This window comes from Mastigoproctus giganteus, chromosome 2 (assembly GCF_048544385.1).
Source record: "Mastigoproctus giganteus isolate SK-2022 chromosome 2, ASM4854438v1, whole genome shotgun sequence".
NCBI lineage: Eukaryota > Metazoa > Arthropoda > Arachnida > Uropygi > Thelyphonidae > Mastigoproctus > Mastigoproctus giganteus.
Window position 1 is genome coordinate 216,438,229 of NC_143576.1, and position 19,989 is coordinate 216,458,217.

General features: G+C 37.3%; 1 protein-coding gene across 1 annotated transcript in view; it reads left to right on the plus strand.

Moving 5' to 3' along the window:
- LOC150090085 (uncharacterized) overlaps positions 1-19,989 on the plus strand; it is a 460,543-nt gene that overhangs the window by 339,133 nt on the left and 101,421 nt on the right. Inside the window, exon 16 of the mRNA XM_090389755.1 lies at positions 4,671-4,899. Coding sequence (XP_090245881.1) covers positions 4,671-4,899 — 229 coding nt within the window. The remainder of the gene's footprint in view (positions 1-4,670; positions 4,900-19,989) is intronic.

The following is a 19,989-nucleotide window of genomic DNA, read 5'->3' on the forward strand; positions in this document are numbered from 1 at the left end:
CTATCAAAGCTAGCAGAGTCCGTATATAATGGGAGTTACTACAACAATCGGTGTGGCCTTGAATCCATGATGCATTGGCCTACGTGCTGGCATTATGTTGTTTGGTTTTTTTTTTTAGGAGCATTAGCAACTAAGGCCATATTGCTCCGGGGATATGCGGTGGTCATTCTCTGACCTTTCCGCACCCCGGTATAAATTATAATATATACATACTTATCAAATGCATTGGTGCATAATGCAGTTAATCTTTTTTCAATTTGTAAACCGCGCTATAGCGAAACCTACGCTGTTCGAAACTGTCCTGTGCGAGGTATTCCTCTAGATTATTTGACCAATTTATGAATTTTAAGGAATTTGTTTCTGAGAAAAAGAATTATGACAGTTGGGAAAACTTGTTAGCCCATAGAAAGTGGGCTGAATATTTTAATCAATGCAAGAGTTCCAGGGTATGTTCTGAGCTTTTAAAAATTGCTCAATATCCATTTTATATTTTTGCCCACAATGGGAATGTAGAGCATATATTTTCATTAATTGGTAATCAGTGGAGCAATGTTAGAAATAAAATGAAAACAAATACTGTGAATAGTATTTTGTTGGTTACTTATAATTTGAAAATGAATTGTAAAACATTTTCTTTGCTTTAATTTTTAAAAGTAATTTTTCTTTGAAAAATTACTTTCTATGTAATCTAAACTTACTGAAAATGATTGGAGGCAACAAAAATATGTATTGTCATTTTTTAGTAGTAAATATTTTTAAAATGTCCTCACCTCACCTCTTTTTTAAAACTAAAAATGTCGTACTTTTTTCTTATTTAGTCCTAACCTTCGAATTCTAGATTTGGTAACCCTGTCATACAGGCTTCATTTCGCACACTTCCAACTGGGTACTGTTTGAGAATCGAAACATGGTTTTTCAGAATGGTTGACACTAGTGGAAGGGATACCAAATTTTAAAGTGATTTCTTTTTTCCTCAATGTGCCTCTATGTACACTAATATGCACTTCCACTTTTTCCACTATACTCTAGGATTTCCTCTTAGACCTTGTAAGGTTACTTGCAGAGCAGCTAAAACGAAACTGATTTAGGAACCTACTGTGTAAACAGAGACTGGTGAAATTTAGTGAAGTTGTGGGTGACTCGTTTCTGCAAAACAGATGAATTTCTGGAATAAAGGAAAATCGCTCTCTCCTAATTCTGTAATAGGGTGCTAACAGTAGAATACAGGCTGACCAGAGCCAATGTCCGTATTGGGAATATGCCTCAATCTTTGCCAATGGCTGTGGACATGTCGATAGCAGTTGACCAGCACGACTTCTCAATACAGTAAAGATGGTTGTATAAGTTTTACAGGCACCACTAAATTGTGGAATGTTTTAGCTCTTAATTCGTACTTTCTACAGCGTCATCTCTGTTGCCTAAAGGCCAGTGGTGTGAACAAGGTGTACCATGATCTCTCGAAATCAGTTCATCGTATAGAAATTTTCTGTGTTATATGAAAACTATTTTCAATGTAATGACCAAGGGGAAATCAAAAAAATTCACTAAATAGAAAATTTGCTATATGTTTGTTAAAGAAAATTTGCTAGTTAGTTTGTTAAAGAGAGATCCAACTGTAGCAATAATTTGTGATTTATGTATTATAAACTGATTACTTAAAAGAGCAATGACTTATGTGAAAAACACAAATATTTTGTTTTGTTTCTGCACATCTGCCACATTTTGTATTCATTCCTCCAGTGCATGGCAATAAACAATATTCAGTGTTTTAATATGTGATGTACATATGTGTTTTGTACATATGTAGGAAAAAATGAATAAGAATTGCCAGATGTCTATTGGTTAGATTTTAATGAAGTAGGGGAAGGCAAAAATTGATCCACCACATGTGACCGACATACAGATGGATGAACATGGTAAAAACATTAGGTGCTGTACACATATATGTACTAAAAAGTTGCAAAATATTATTAATGAATGCCCAAAGAGTTTGCAGTTAAGTACACACTTGAAGTATACACCAGTAATACTGACAGTCTGCCTGTTATTACCATTCCAAAACGGACTGGTCACATTTCGCGTATTGAGTGTGACTAAATAAATAACCCAACCTAATTAATCAAGTTTCTGAATTTAGCCATATATTCCACAGATATGGCTAGTAGTGGTAGATATTTTTTGACAGAATGGTAGATAAAAAGTGGTTGACGTTTTTTGAAAATTCTCAATCACTGATGAACTCCATCCACAAGCATGCCTGTTCTCTTGAACTGAAAAGTGACTAGCGCTCATTTATTTATGTAGTTTGTTACTTTTTTTTTAATTATTTTTTTTTCCCCTTTAATTAATTTATTTAATATTTGTTTTACCGGTAATGTAACTTAACTTAATGCATACTTCTTTTTGACTGGAAAATTGACCTTAGTAAGATATAGCCTACTGCCTCTCATATAATCCCACCTTGGATGTATCATATACCACTGTGTGTTCTTTCATTCACAGCCTGGGGAAAACACACCATGTCCCAACAGAGCATACTACATGTTATTTATACCGACTTCATTAGTGCCATCCAAGCTATACAGTGGAATAAAAATCATGATAACCCCTTACTCATACAGATCTGGAATACTCTGACTAAGTTAAACCAGAAGAAGCAACAAGTTCTCTTTTGTTGGATCCCTGGTCACTTGGGAATATCTGGAAACGAACAGGCCGACCTAGCTGCTAAAACTGCTACTGATCCTATAGATCAATAATTTACTACACCTGCATCTGACTACAAGTACATTATAAGGAAGCGATGTCTTGAACAATGGCGACACATCTGGCAGAACCAAGGCAACGATAAGCTACTCGGTATAAAAAAAGATCTAAAACCTTGGAGCTCTAGCATACTGGAGAACCGACATGAAGAAGTCGTATTAGCCCGATTACGGATAGGACACACGCACCTGACCCATCTTTATTTGCTTGCAGCCACTGATCCCCCGCAGTGCACACAGTGCAACACTCAGCTCACTGTCCAACATCTACTTATTGACTGCCCCAAATACAATACTGAGCAACAAACTATGTTTACCTCATTTTCCATGACGAACACCTCTTTCAGCATTTCTGACCACCTAGTAGACACGCCACATGTGACCAAAATTTTTGATTTCCTCAAACAGATAAAACTGTACAATGCAATATAAACTTGAATAATATCTATACAGACAGAACTATGTATTTAACATCACTATAGTTAGGCACATTATGGCCTTTGCTGCTCTTGCGCCGTAAAGCCTACAAACAAACAAACATACTTCTTTTGTACATATAATTTTAATTAATGTTTTAATCTATATCAATGGTTTATCTTTCTGTTGGATTTCTTATTATTGTTATCACCTCTGCTCATTGTTCTGCTCTCGGATACACTGTTAATGGTTACCTGTTGTGTATCTTGTTATTAATAAAATAAAAATAAAAAATAAAATTATCTAAGGTTGCAGCATGTTAGTTTAGGTAGCCATATTGAGCAAATGCCTGCTAGTATAACATTCATTGAGCAATATTTTGATTCTCTTTAATATAGTAATAAAATTACTGTTGAAACAGCAATTTTATAATTTTCACCAGTCTGTTCCTAATTTAGGTCAGTAATGGTAAGTGATATTATGTCTGGTAGCTAGTCACCCTCTTTGTGGAGGGACATCTGTTTTTATCTGGTTTAGTTGTTGTAGCTTTCTGTTACTGTTAAAATGTTGTAAGCAACCAAATTTTTTTTATAAAACTTAATTTATCAGGTTAGTTCGTAATAATTAACATTCTAGTGATGAAGACCCAATCAGAGCTATAGTCTTTAAAATTGTAGAATTTTGGGAAGCTAAAATGAATACCTTGCTTGCAAAATTACTTAAAAAAAAAAAAAAGTTATTACATTTAATAGGTGTTGAATCCTACTAAAATAAAAATGACATGGGTTAGATTGAACTCTACCCTAAATATTAAACAAATATATTTAATATTAATATATTTATATATGCAAGTTGCACAGACTAATTTGTTTTTGTTATGTATCCACGTTATAGAATATGTATGATGCATCATAAAGTAATGCAACTAATTTTATAATAAACATATATTTATTGGTATATGTGATGAACTTTATCTCCTTCAAACTCCTTGTAAATCTGTACTCATTGAGGTTTTTCACCTTAGGAAAGAGAAAGCTGTAACAGGGGGTAAATCAGGTGATAACGCTATGACCTTTGTTTTTGTCAAAAATTTGTTACAGAAAAACGTAGTACAAGTTTCTCGAATAGTTACCGATTTAGTTAATTAATAACTGATTTTCTCACCCAGACAGCTGCCAGATAGCCTCCAGAAGTTGTCTTTTATATATGGAGTCAAATTGCTTTGGTTACGATATTTTAAATATCTTATGGTCGTTTTTAGTTTATAGATGCCTTGTTTCCCCCCCCCCCCCCCATCCTCCAGTGTTTTTACTGGATCCTCATATGAAATTTGGTAGTTCCATAAAATATTCTCTCCACCTTTGTACAATTTCAGAATTATTTCCAATAATCTCTGTTGTATTTGTAACAAAATATATTTTTAATCAAGAAGCTCATTTTAAATTATCATCATTCTGATTTATACAGTTCTTTTGTTTTGTCTTTCAGCAGTGGTGGTAGTAGCAGTACCAATACCCAGCATCAAATACCACCACGTCCTCATGTTCCTGACCTTAGTAGTTTGCAACAGAAACTTGCTGAGCTTACATCCACTGGAAGTCATTTGCCACCTGTTTCTACAGCCCAGCAGTCATCGGAGGTTTCACTGGGGATAAATCCTTCCATTCCTTCCACTCCATATATGCCACCTAGTCATACTCCATCCTTAACAACACTGGTAAGATGAACATATATTTATCTTCTAATGCTTTTTCCTTTTTATTATTAATCTGGCAGTTTTAACAGAGTCCACCAGTTGTAACAAAGATGGTTGTGCGACCCCAAAATTTATTTATATAGAAATGTTGTTTTAGTAAATGCACAAAACTAGAATTGCCATTCAGACATACTAAAGTCACTATCACTGTAGTATGTTTGAATACTGTGACTAAGGTTGTAAGGTTTCTCTATCCCACAATTGATATGACTATTATCCCTTTATGCACTTTATACTCGTTTTAACAAAGATAAAAAATGTTCATGCATGCATGCGTGTGTGTATTATTAAATAAATCCTTTATTGCTATTTCTTTTTTATGTAAAGGCTATGCAGAAGTATTACCCATCACAGCCCAAATAATTGTGGCCAGGGGTTCACATATATAATTAAACATTAGCATACAAGTAACAACAGAAAGATGAATAACGATAAAAATTTAACAGATTAATAAGTTGAATGCAAAGATAATATGAGAGTGGGAGTCTGTGTGTTATTGACCAGAAGATTGTGAAGAATGCGATGAGAGCCTCTACATGCAAATGGAATGGGCAAACAAATGTGAATGTCTTATGAGTGATTTCAGTTTGTCCCTTATTGATTAGCAAGTAGAAAGGAAATTTATAATGGGGAACAAAATTTTTAAATAAAACTGATGCTTATTAGAGAAAATACTAGGGATAAAATATTGTAGCGCGTTGATAATTATCCACAAAATAGATGACACGTAGGATTTTCAGTATAGGAATTATAGGCAGAAAGTGGTCATGCAGTCCTTACCTGAGGAATGATAAAAAAAGGTTGCAGTTGTTAAAGGTAAAGGCATGAGATTTAATTTCAGGAAAGGCTGCTGTGATAGTTTCAGACGCTACATGGGCTCTATTAACTGGACAGATAGCAGAGGGAGAGTGAATACATTATGTATAGCCAATGATCCCTATACAGTTGGACCTCTCTTTAACGAACATATAGCAATTTTTTTTTTAATTCTCCCTGGTCATTACATTGAAAATAGTTTCTGTATAACAGACTGATTTTGAGAGACCTGTGTATGCATTGTTCACACCTCTGGCCTTTAGGCAATAAAGCTGATGCTGTAGAAAGCACAAATTAAGAGATAAAAGGATTAAGAGCTAAAAAATTCGACAATTTAGTGGTGCCTGTAAAACCTATACAACTGCCTCTACTGTACCAAGAAGTCACACTGGTGAACTGCTATCTGTGTCCACAGCCATTGGCAAAGATTAAGGCATATTCCCAACATGGACATTAGCTCTTGATTTTCCTTTATCCCGAATATCCACCTGTTGTTTCACAGAAACGAGTCATCCACACTTTCGCTAAATTTCACCTGTCTCTGTTTACACAGTAGGTACAAGTTTTCTCTAAATCAATTTTGTTTTAGCTGGTGTGCAAATAACTGTATAATGTCTAAGAGGAAATCCTTAAGCATAGTGGAAAAAGTGGAAGTGCTTAATAGTGTAGATCGAGGCATTAAAAAAAAAAAAAAAAAAAAAAACTCTTTAAAATATGGTATCCCAGCCTAGTGTTTTAACCACGTTTTGATTCTCAAAACTGTTTGAGGAAATGGGACCCAGTTTGCAGCATGCAAAATTATGAAGATGTAAATGAAGCTGTTTTTAAGTGGGTGAAGTTGATCTGAGACCAAAACATGCTGATATCAGGGCCTTTAATAAAAGAAAAGGCTATGGAGTACGCATCTTTTTTGAGGAATAAAACATTCCAAGCCAGTTCTGGTTGGCTGGACAAATTTAAAAAGCACTATGGCTTACTCGAAAAAGTTATTTCCGCTGAAAGTGGAGCTGTAATCTTAGAAGACTGTAATCAGGCAACAACTCGGCGTTCTTGTGGGCCTATATGAGAGCTTGAAGGACAGGGTGGATGCCCTCGAAGAAACTAAATTGAGGGGCCCATCAAGCTCTCAGCTGCCCACATCAACGCCAGAGCTTGCACTTGGGCATCGCGTGACACAGAGAAAACCCCTAAGGCAGAATGCGCTGGTCCCGAAGGAACTAGTAGTTGTTGGTGACTCTATTGTCAGGGAAACGGGGAACATGCTTTGTAAAAAAGATAGGTGGAACAGGACCAGGGTATGTCTGCCAGGGGCAAAGGTTGATGATGTTATAGAGCGAATATCATCTTTTAAGGGCACAAAAGGTGATATAGTTGTACACGTTGGCACTAATAATATTAAGAGTAGGAGACCGGCAGAATTACTTAACAAGTACAGGTCACTGTTGAACAAAAGCCGAGAATTAGGGTTGAATTTGAAAGTGTCTGCAATTCTGCCCAGACACGATAGGAGGGAGTATATGATGAGAGCCTTGTCGATCAATTCGGCCCTGGAAAGATTGTGCAAGGCTCAAGGGGTAGAATTTTTTTCAGCCTGGACTGTACTTGTTAACAGGAGAGATTGCTTCTACAGGGATGGGATACACTTAAATAGAAAGGGTGCAAGAATATTTGCTGATGCTATCGAGGCAGTGTTATGTGGGTCGGAAAACTGCTAGCTTGGGGGGAGACAAAGACCAATAGATTGACAGTAGCCACTGGCAGAGGTGAAAGAGATTCTTGCACTGCTTCTATTAGAATGAGCAGAAGCCTGAAAAACAAGATGCATGGTATTTCAGAGACTGCTGGGAGCCATTGTGGTACAAGTAAACACATGGGTTGTGTTAGGGTAGCTAAGAATAGAAACAGGTGCAGGTATACTTGCGTGTACACCAATGCTAGGAGTTTAGTAAATAAATTTGATGAATTTGAGGTATTGCTCAAAACATCGAAGGCAGATATTGTTGGGATATCAGAGACGTGGTGTCACACAGATATAAGGGATGCGGAACTGCAATTTGGGGAGTACAACGTCTACAGAAAGGATAGACAGGATAGGAAGGGGGGAGGTGTTATGCTATTAGTTAAGAAACACATAAAAACCAAGGAAGTGAAGCCAGTCGACATCGCTGGACAGTGCAGTGTCGAGTCAGTTTGGTGTGACATAAACATTGGGAGATCAAAATTGAGAGTAGGAGTGTGCTATAGGCCTAATGACTCTGATGAGTATAATAAGGAACTGTACAGGGAAATAGAGTGGGCCAGTAAATCAGAGTGTCTTATAATGGGAGATTTTAATTTCCCAGATATTGACTGGAATTTGGGGGCTGGATACTCACACACTAGCAGGGCTTTTGTGGATTTATTGGATGATTGTTTTCTACATCAGCATGTTCGGGAGGCAACTAGAGGGAGTAATACTCTTGATTTGATTATCAGCAGTGATTTTTCATGCATTAAGAATCTGCAGATAAATGAACCACTAGGTGGCAGTGATCACAGTGTGCTGAAGTGGGATTTACTCAAAGAGGTAACTACCATTAGGGGTAAAGGGAAGGGTTATTGCTTCCGTAAAGGCGACTACGATGGACTGAGACAGTATTTAAATTCTATACAGTGGGACCAACTGATGATGTTACCAACAGCAAATTCAAAATGGGAAGCATTCAAAGAACTTATCTTGGAAGCTACTAGGCTTTACATACCAACTAAGAAATATTGTTCAAGGTTTAGGCCAAAATGGATGTCAGATGAACTAATGAGGCATATGGCAGAGAAGAAAAATGCATGGGATACTTACAAATTAACACATGACACAGAAGCCTATGATAGATACAAGTTGATATGCAACCAAGTTACAAAGGAGGTTAGGCAGGCGAAGGCAGATTACGAGAAATCCTTGGCAAGGGATGCAAAGAAAAACAGCAAAGAGTTCTTTACTTATGTAAACTCTAGAAGGAAAGGGATGAATCAGATTGGTCCACTTGATATTGATGGGTCAAGTGTTGATGATCCTGCTCAGGTAGCTAACAAACTAAATGAATATTTTGCATCGACATTCACACATGAGGAGTTATTCAGCGAGGGGAATGCCAGAGGTGTATTCAACTCTAGCAGTAAGTTACAGAATCTTGAAATAACTGGGAGTAAAGTGGAGGAGAAACTGTTGAAGATAAACACAAGAAAGGCACCCGGGGTGGATGGGATCTATCCAGTTATATTAAAGGAGGCAGCAAAGGAAGTAAGCAAACCCTTAGCCATAATTATGAGAGCTTCCTTGGACTCAGGGGAGGTACCCATAGACTGGAAATGTGCAAATGTGACTCCAATTCACAAAGGAGGATCAAAGGCTGACACAAGTAATTATAGACCTGTGAGCTTAACTTCTGTTCCAGGAAAATTAATGGAGGCACTGGTTAAAGAAGCACTGCAGGATCATTTAGACAAGACTTCAGTTATAGCTCAGACACAGCATGGTTTTGTTAAGGGGAAGTCTTGCCTGACCAACTTGATTGGATACTATGATGCAGTCACAAAAGAACTGGATGCAGGGAATAACTTTGATATTATATACTTGGATCTTAGAAAGGCTTTTGATACTGTTGCACATGGAAGACTGCTACACAAATTGGAGCAGTTTGACATTGGAGGCAAATTGCTGCTATGGATAAAGGGGTGGTTGAGGGGGAGAAGACAGAGAGTGGTAATCAATGGACACTGCTCATCGTGGACTGATGTTATTAGTGGAGTCCCTCAGGGCTCAGTGTTGGGTCCATTATTGTTTTCTGTATTTATAAATGATATTGATGATGGTATATCGGGATTAATGTCCAAGTTTGCAGACGATACAAAGGTTGGCAGGGTTGTCAAGGACACTACTGACACTATGCTGCTGCAACAGGATCTGGAAAGGTTGAGCAGATGGGCTGAGAGGTGGCAAATGAAGTTTAACATTGACAAATGTAAAGTACTACACATGGGAAACAGCAACCCCAGAGCAACGTATCAACTCTGTGGTACAACACTGACAGTGGTAGAGAATGAAAGGGACTTGGGGGTGGTTGTGCAGGCAGATATGAAGTTCTCTGAGCAGTGCAGACGGGCTGCAAGAGTAGCTCATGGAGTATTGTCAATGATATACAGGAATTTTTCCAGCAGGGATAAGGAGGTGATTATTCCATTGTATAAGGCGATGGTCAGGCCACACCTAGAGTACTGTATACAGGTCTGGAGGCCTCATTTCAAGAAGGATGTAGAGCTGCTGGAACGAGTACAGAGAAGGGCAACAAGATTAGTGAATGGAACAAAGGGGTGCTCTTACGAAGAAAGGCTTAAGTTTTGCAAATTACAGTGTCTGGAGACTAGGCACCAGCGAGGTGATCTGATAGAGGTGTATAAAGCCTTGAATGGTTTAAGCATGCTCAATGCTGATGGGATTCTTCCTCTAGCTCAGAATAATCACCTGAGAGGGCATAAATTCAAATTGAGGAAAGACAGATGTAGGATAGACGTGCGGAAATTTGCCTTTAGCCAGCGGGTGGTTGGTTGGTGGAACAGACTTCCATCCCTTGTGGTGGAGGTTGATAGCCTAAATAAGTTTAAGGCTCAGCTGGACAGGTATTTTGAACGAACAGAGGGGTGAAGTGGAAGTGGTTTTTTTTTTTTTTTTTTTTTGGCTGATTCTGCATAAGCTTGCTTTCTTGCATCAAATGCCTCTACTAATGCTAATGCTAAAAGACTGTATCCATTGGAAAGAAACAGTCTTGGTTGGTGCAAATATGGCTGGTAATGAAAAACTGAAGATTTTGGTAATAGACAAAAGTAAACAAACCTGATGTTTCAAAGGAGTGAAATCGTTAGACTTGTGGGTCGGTCATTCACCCACTATCAAGACTTTTGCGTATGTACTGGATGATTGTTTTCTACAGCAGCATGTTCGGGAGGCAACGAGAGAGAGTAATACTCTTGATCTGATTATCACTAGTGATTCTTCATGCATTAAGAATCTGCAGATAAAAGAACCACTAGGTGGCAGTGATCACAGTGTGCTGAAGTGGGATTTACTCAGAGGTAACTACCATTAGGGATAAAGGAAAGGGTTTTTGCTTTCGTAAAGATGACTACAGTGGTCTGAGACAGTTTTTAAATTCTATATGGTGGGACCAACTGATGATGTTACCAACAGCAACAAAATGGGAAGCATTCAAAGAATTAATCTTGGAAGCTACTAGGCTTTTTGTTCCAACTAAGAAATATTGTTCAAGGTTTAGGCCTAAATGGATGTCAGATGAACTAATGAGACGTGTGGCAGAGAAGAAAAATGCATGTGTTACACATAAATTAACAGGTGACGCGGAAGCCTATGATAGATATAAACTGGTCTGTAACAAAGTCACAAAGGAGGTTAGGCAGGCAAAGGCAGATTACAAGAAATTTTTGGCAAAGGATGCAAAGAAAACAGTTCTTTACTTGTGTAAACTCTAGAAGGAAGGGGCTGAATCAGATTGATTCACTTGATGTCAATGGTTTAACTGTTGATGATCCTGCTCAGGTAGCTAGCAAACTAAATGGGTGTTTTGCATCTACATTTACACATGAGGAGTTATTCAGGGAGGGTAATGCTAGAGGTGAATTAAACTCTGGCAATTAACTGGATGATTTTGTAATAACTGAGAGCAAAGTGGACGAGATTGTTTAAGATAAACATAAGAAAGGCACCTGGGGGGATGGGATCTATCCAGTTATATTAAAGGAGGCAGCAAAGAAAGTAAGCAAACCCTTAACCATAATTATGAGAGCTTCCTTGGACTCAGGGGAGGTACCCATGGACTGGAGATATGCAATGACCCCAATTCACAAAGGAGAATCAAAGGGGGGAGACAATTAATTGCAGACCTGTTAGTTTAACTTCTGTTCCAGGGAAATTAATTGAGGCACTGGTTAAAGAAGCACTGCAGAATCATCCAGACAAGACTTCAGTTATAGCTCGGACATAGCATGGGTTTGTTAAAGGGAAGTCTTGTCTGATGAATTTGATTGGATACTATGATGTGGTCATGAAGGAACTGGGATGCAAAGAATTTTGATATCGTATATTTTGATCTTAGAAAGGCTTTTGATAGTGTTGTATGTAGAAGACTGCTGCACAAATTGGAGCAGTGTGGCATTGGAGGCAAATTGCTGCTAGGCAAATTGAATAAAGGGATGGTTGAGTGGGAGAAGACAGAGAGTGGTAATCAATGGACACTGCTCTTCACAGACTAGTGTTATTAGTGGAGACCCCTAGGGTTCAGTGTTGGGTCCATTGTTGTTTTCTGTATTTATTAATGATGATGGTATATCAGCAGGATTGTTAATGACAGTGCACTGCTGCAATAGAATCTAGAAAAGTTGAGCAGGTGTGCTGAGAGGGGGCAACTGAAGTTTAACATTGACAAATGTAAAGTACTGCATATGGGAAGCAGTAACCCCAGAGTAATGTATCAACTGTGTGTTACTACACTGACAGTGGTAAAGAATGAAAAGGACCTGAGGTAATCGTTCAGTCAGATATGAAGTTTTCTGAGCAGTGCAGACATTTTGCAAGAGTAGCTCATGATGTCTTGTCAATGATATACAGGAATTTTTCTAGCAGGGATAAGGAGGTGATTATCCCCTTGCATAAGGCAATGGTCAGGCCACACCACACCACACCTTGCGTACTGTATACAGGTCTGGAAGCCTCATTTTAAGAAGGATGTAGAGCTGCCGGAATGAGTACAGAGAGGGGCAGCAAGATTAGTGAATGGAACAAAGGGTTGTTCTTACGAAGAAAGTCTTAAGTTTTGCCAATTACAGTGTCTAGAGACTAGGCATCTGCGAGGTGATCTGATTGAGGTGTATAAGGCCTTGAATGGTTTGAGCATGCTCATTGCTGATGGGATTCTTCCTCTTGCTCAGAATAATTGCCTGAGAGGGCATAAATTCAAATTGAGGAAAGACAGTTGTAAGATAGATGTGCAGAAGTTTGTCTTTAGCCAGCAGGTGATTGATTGCTGGAACAAACTTCCATCTGTCGTTGTAGAAGTTGATAGCTTAAATAGATTCAAGGCAGAACTAGACAGATATTTGGAGTGAATGGATGGGTGAAATGAGAAGGGATTTTTTTTTTTTTTTTTGGGCTGATGCTATATAAGTTTGCTTTCTTGCATCATATGCCTTTACTAATGTTCTTGTTTATACTAATGCTAACTCTGGATTTATGATGGAGAATCCGTGTTTTTTTTTTTTTTTTTTACTCAGTTTGATCCCTTCTCTATCTCACCATCATAATATAGTTGGAGACAAAGAAATTTGCTGAGCTTATAGCAACTGAAAAAGTTTTTTGAATTTTACCTCATTTTTGTTAACAAGTTCTCTGTTGGGTATGTGGTCTGTATTACAAAATAGAATCACAAGATAATAGTGCTGTTCTCTGTTGTGTGTGATCATTTCATTGTACTTGTGTGATGACATCATAGGGTTATATAAATCAGTATGAAGTTAATTAGTAATGTCTTTCAGTAAGATACCAAAGAAATTAAGGTAATTCCAAAGAAATACGTACAAGATTTGCCATGTACTGTAAACCTGAAAAATGTAACATGTTTTACTTGTGTACTGTAGATGTGGTTTTTAAATTTCAAGTGGTGGGAAATGTGATGTCATTATACAACATTTTCAAACAAATAAACATAAGGACAGCCTGCAGTGCATAGAAAGAAAAGCAAAAATCGAAGTAGCATTTCATAGTGATGATGGTGTCATGTACGTAAATGTTTATTGCATCTTTTTTTGTAAAATACAATCTTCCTCTGAGCTGTGTTGATCATGCATGTGTTCAGGAATATGTTTCCCAGTAGTGAAATAGCAAAAAAGTACAGTTGTGGAAGAACAAAAACAATGGGCATTGTTAGTGAAATTGTATAGACAGTGAGAGAAGAGGTAATGATTTCTCTGAAAAATGTAATATTTTGGATTGCTACTAATGGCAGTAATCAAGATTATTCCAAGTTATATTCCATTGGTGACCTTTTGTGATCAAAAAATAAAATCAAAAGCAGCTTTGTCTCAGTGCCACCATTCGAAGGTGACTGACTCTAGAGGGTACACATAAGACACCCGAACAACCTGAATGGATGTTGGATTCCTTCAAAAAACTTTCTGGTGCATATTGTTGATAATACACCCATTATAGTAGACATGAAAAGTAGGGTAACAAGGGTATTAAAAGAGGAGATTGAGCACTTCATGCTAATATGCTGGCCTTGTCTTATTAAATTGTGTGCTGAAAAGTGAGCTGTGCACACCTTATGAAAGCAGAATATTTGGTAGACATTTACTACTACTAGAGAGAAAAAAAAAGAAAAGGGGGGGGGTTGAAGGATATACATACACAGTGCTCTCTTTGGTGGAATATAGACTTGTAAACGTGGTAACCTTTAACGAGTTTATTTAAAGAAGAGGTTAAAAAAACCCATGAATACTTTTCAGAGGTACAAAATTGAAAATTGGAACAATTGAGTTCCATTGACTCGTATCCAAACCCAGTCTTTAATTTCATTAATTTGTCTTCTTTCAAAAGAAGTCTAGAAAGGAGACAAATTAATGAACCCTCCAAGAAAGTGAACTTCTGAATTGCAAGCACAGGTAAAAGCAATTCTTAAACAGGCCAAGAGATATACTAATTCTCACTTGTACCAAAAGTTTGTAATGCTCCTCGCTACTGGTTCGAATGAAGCAATTTGCATGTTTCTTTTAAATGTTATGCCATTTGGAAATCCAAACATAGCTTTGCAATCCAGTGTACCCCACATCCATGTACTGAGGTCATTATTCCTATGTATGTTCAAGAATATTAGGTATAAATTTATTATATCAGTGGTTTTTAAATTCTTCTACTTCCATTTTGGAAGCTGGTTACCATGGCAGAGTACACCCAGAAGGATAATTCTGACCGAGTTATAGGCATTTCTACTGCAAAGTTTGTAAACAGTCTAAAACAAAACTTTGCTCAGCAGAGAAGTACTTTATTGCTATATAACTACATAGTGCGTGTTCCCATTGAAAAATTATGTTCTTATAACTGCTGAAACGTTCACAGATTTCATCAACTGGCAGTGCATAGTTTTCAATTTTGAATTTTTTTTTGAACAAGTTTCCACTATTACAGTGTTATTAAAGATAAAAAATATATATATACAAAGCAGTTATTTTGTAGCATCAGTTTCAGTGTGAGAATCCACCAGACATTATTATGAATGAAGAAAGAATTTGATGTACAGTGCTCTTTGGTCGGGCGCCTCCGTAGCCAGGTGAGCAGGAGCAGCAGTGCGCAGCACACGCTTCTTGATTAGACCGGGGTTCGAGTCCGTGATCACCAAATACGGAGGATGCGGAAAGGTCAACCACCGCATATCCCCGGAGCAATATGGCCTTAGTTGCTAATGCTCCAAATAACCAACAAACAAACAGCTCCTTGGTCAGGGAACTGACAAGTGCACAAGGAAGCATGAAATATAACAAATTAACCCAAGTCATTCTTGGCATGTTAATAATTCTTCAAAGCAATGCTGAGTGTTTAACTAGGTGAAAAAAAGAGAATCCCGATCTCTTTCTGTTGAAGCTTTGGAAAACCCTTGGAAGCCAAAGATGCCCGCATGATTAACATCAGTGGTCCAGTACACTCCGTGGCAGCCTCCCTCAAAATTACTGGGTATAATCAATAAACTCTGGGAGCCTTACTTGCCTTTATGCTCAAGTTTTTCGAATAAACAGTCATCTGTAATTTTGAAATCACTAATTTCATGTGGCTCAGCCTTACTTGAATGGTCTCTTAGCATGAAGGATATTTCTCTGTAAAGATAGATGCAAAGTTCCTATTCAGTTCATCTGCAATATCAGCTGGGTTATCTAAGACTCTTCCACACTCAGTGCACAAGTGTCCGATCTAATTCACTTTTTTCTTTGTTGTACTCACATATATAAATATTTCTTCGCTCTTTGCTTTCTTATACACAGCCCTGGCCTCCCAAACCTTCCCCTCGATGTGGGCACCTGTACATGTTGAGGGGACCTCCCAGTGATGCTACTGGTCTTCCAGATTAGCATCACTGGGATCTAACACCCATACCTTGGTTCTAGGGCTACGTCATTGGAATCTGGCATGTGCAGCCATGCGCTGTGAACCGTGGAAACTCAGAAAGAGGTTGGGAGGGCGAGCCTTAATACACCACTTCGGACCCCTGCTTCAGCAAGACAGGTGGTGTCGGACCGGCCTGACTGGGATCAATCGGTATGTGGTTCTTACTGCTAGGATCATCTGTGTTCCAATAAGTCTCCCTCTCTTTGGTCGTGGGATGGGATCAAGGCTTATTGGAAACGTGGGTTTGATGCTTCTGAGTGAACTTGGCATCCCATTCGTGTATGCAGTACCTACTAGTTCACGAGTGGGCATCCCCTTGTAGGGCTCTGTGGTGTGTAAGGTACTTAGGGCATCTGAAATTTTTACTTCACTCCTATGAGTAATTTAAGTCCTCTTTCTTCTGGAGCCCCAACAAGGTCCTTACTTAATCGAAATGATAGCACAGAAAACATCTCCATAAAAAGAGCCAGAACTGAGGGCACACCACCATCAATGACACCACTCTTCCTCATTCTTCATTCCACCGGTGAGCAGTCAATTAGAAAGATGTCACCCTTCTTTATCCAGAAAGGATTAGAAGAGTTGGCAGGATCACCAAAATCTGTAAAACGACTTTGGTCAAAGCTTCAAACACGAAACAGGCTGAAAAAATCCTGAACTCTACATCCATAGGGGGAATACCTATCACTGTAACCTCCCCACAAAATTCTGAATTCTTCACAAGGTGTCATATCAGAGTGGAATCTTCTTCATGTATCAGAAGATACATGTGAAGGCAACTCTGAATTGAAAGACCAAGGAGTGACAGCTGTCAAGAGAATATTGATACGAAAGGATGGGAATCTCGTCCCTACCCGAGTTCTCATCCTAACATTCAACACCCCATGGCCTCCTAGTTCCATCAAGTCAGGGCTACTCAAACTGCCCAGTGAGGATTTACAGATTTCGATAGATTTCAGTGATGTATTAGGAAAGTTCGGGATAGGAAATAGAAATGAGCGAGGAGAAGAACTCTTGAACTTCTGCAAAGAAAATAAACTATTCATTACCAACACACTGTTCTACCACAGATTTCAACTTAGGTATACATGGACATCACCAGATGGAAATGCGAAAAACTGTATCAACTACATTTTAATAAATAACAACTGGAAGTCATCCATTCAAAATGTTAACTCTTAGAAGTACAGGTTTTGACACTGACCATGAACTGCTAGCAGCAACAATTAAATGGAAATTTAAAAATATGAAGCCAAAGAACAATAGAGCAACATTAATATATCATGATTTGAAGAAGATAAAATAAAGAAAATTTATGGGAAAACACTACAAGAAAAATTAAAAGATATAAACTATTCATTATCTGTGGAAAATATATGGGAGAAAACCAAACAATTAACTAAAGATTGCAGCCTTAGAAACCTTGGGAACAAAACCAAATAATCCTTGGATTATAGCAGAAATTTTAGAGGTATGGACGGAAAAAAGACAAATGAAAAACCTCCTAAACAAAGAAAATAGTCAAGACAAAAGGGAAAAATATAAAGCCCTAAAAAACAAAATAGACAACGTATGTAAAGCTGCTAAAAGGAAATGGTTGGAAGACAAAGCAGTATGAAGAGGCAAATAAACGTCATGACTCTAAAACAACTTACCTGAGTCATAAAGGAACTCTCTAAAACATACATCCCGAAAACAATGACAATGAAAAATAAAAATCAATATAAAAACAGGAAACACTCAAGAAATTTAAAAAATATGGAAAGAATATTACCAAACTCTGTTTAAGGGGGGAGGAAAAAACACTCTTGCCTTAGATAATAGAAGAGATAAAGCACCCTCGATAACAAAAGAAGAAGTTCAGAAAGCAAATAGCCAAGTGAAGAATGGCAAGGCACCCGAAAATGATGGTATCCAAGCAGAACTATGGAAATTTGGAGGCGATGCAATGTTAAAACACCTCGCACAATTGTTTAATCTAATTTTATTTATAGGTGATATACCAGAAGACTGGAAAAGTGGAATAATAGTACCTACATACAAAACAGGAGATAAAGAAAATTGTCAGAATTATAGACCCATTACCCTTTCAAACCATATATATAAAATATTTATAAGGATCTTACAAAATAGGATAATTAAAAAATATGAAGAAAAAATAGGGGAAGAACAAGCAGGATTTAGAAAAAGCAGATCAACTAGACCAAATATTCACACTTAACATCATTGCAGAAAATATTGGAATAAGAAGAAGCCTCTTTATCTGTGCTTCATAGATTTCAAGCAGGCATTTGACTCTGTAAACAGAGAAAATTTAATGAAGCAACTACAAAAAATCTCACTTGATCATGAAATAATCATGTTTGTAAATAATTTCTACAAAAATACAAGAGCAATAGTAAAATTCAACAACCTTAAAACAGAGAAATTTGAAATAGAGAAAGGAGTCATGAAGGGATACCCTTTATCTCCATATCTATTTAATAACTACCTAGAAGAATTAATGAAATTAATTGAAAAAAAAAAAAAAAAGAGAGACACAATAATAAATGGAAAAAATATAAACCACATAAAATATGCAGATGATATTGTGATTTTAACAGAAACCAAAGAACAACTAAAAGAAATATTAACAAACATCGATAAAGCAAGCAACAATTATGGAATTAATATTAATATAAATAAAACCAAAGTAATGCAAATCGGAAAAAACATAGAAGACATAAACATCCAAAATCAACAAATAGAACAAGTACAAAAATTTGTATACCTGGGCTCTCTAATAACCGGAAACCTAAATAATATTGACCAAATTAATCACAGACTGAACATCGGATGGACAAACATAAACAAACTCAAAAACGTATGGAAGAGCAATAAAATCTCAAATAGTCTAAAAATTAAACTATATAAAATTGTCATCATACCCACAGAAACTTATGGATCAGAGAATTGGAGAATAAATAAGAAAGAAAGGCAAAAAATAATGTCATTTGAAATGAGATGTCTAAGAAAAATCAATAAAACAAATTGGAGAGAACATAAAACTAATGAACAAGTAAGGAGAGATCTAAATTTTGAATGCAGAATAATAGAGTAGATCTACAAAAAACAACTTCAGTGATTTGGACATGTGAACTGGATGAAACAACACGGGCTGCCTAATGTAGTACTGACAAGAAGAATTGGAGATAAGAGCCCACCAGGAAGACCCAAAAGAGAATGGTTCCAATTCCTAAAGGAAAACACAGGCTTAAAGAGTTATCAACAAATGATGCAAGATTCAAATTCTTTACAAGTTTTTAAATTCTGTACAGTGAGATCAACTGACGATGTTACCAGCAGTAAATTCTAAGTGGGAAGCATTCGAGGAATTAATCGTGGATGCTACTAAAAGTTTCATACCTATTAAGAAATATTGTTCAAGGTTTAGGCCTAAATGGTTATCTAATGAGACTCGTGACAGAGAAGAAAAATGCATGGGATGCATATAAATTATCAAGTGACTTAGAAGCCTATGGCAGATATAAGCTAGTCTGTAATCAGGTTACAAAGGAGGTTAGGCAGATTACGAGAAATCTTTGGCAAAAGATGCTAAGAAAAACAGCAAGGATTTCTTTACTTATATAAACTCTAAAAGGAAGGGGATGAATCTGATTGTTGATGATCCTGCTCAGATAGCGAACAAACTGAATGAGTATTTTGCATCTACATTCACACATGAGGAGTTATTAAGGTTTGAAAATGGCAGAAGGTTATCAAATTGTTGAAGTTAAACATAAGAAAGGCACCTGGGGTGGATGGGATCTATCCAGTTATATTAAAGGAGGTGGCAAAGCAACTAAGCAAACCCTTGACATCAAGGCTCTTCAGAATTCTTCTGGTATCCTTTTGATGGAAGACCACAGGAGGCATTGAATGGAGTGTATTAGGAATGGTAGGAGGTAGTTACTAAGATCAATACACAATTTATAAGAAAAGTAGGGTGCCGGCAGGTCAGCTTTATCATTAGCTGAGATGGCAATAGACCATCTGGT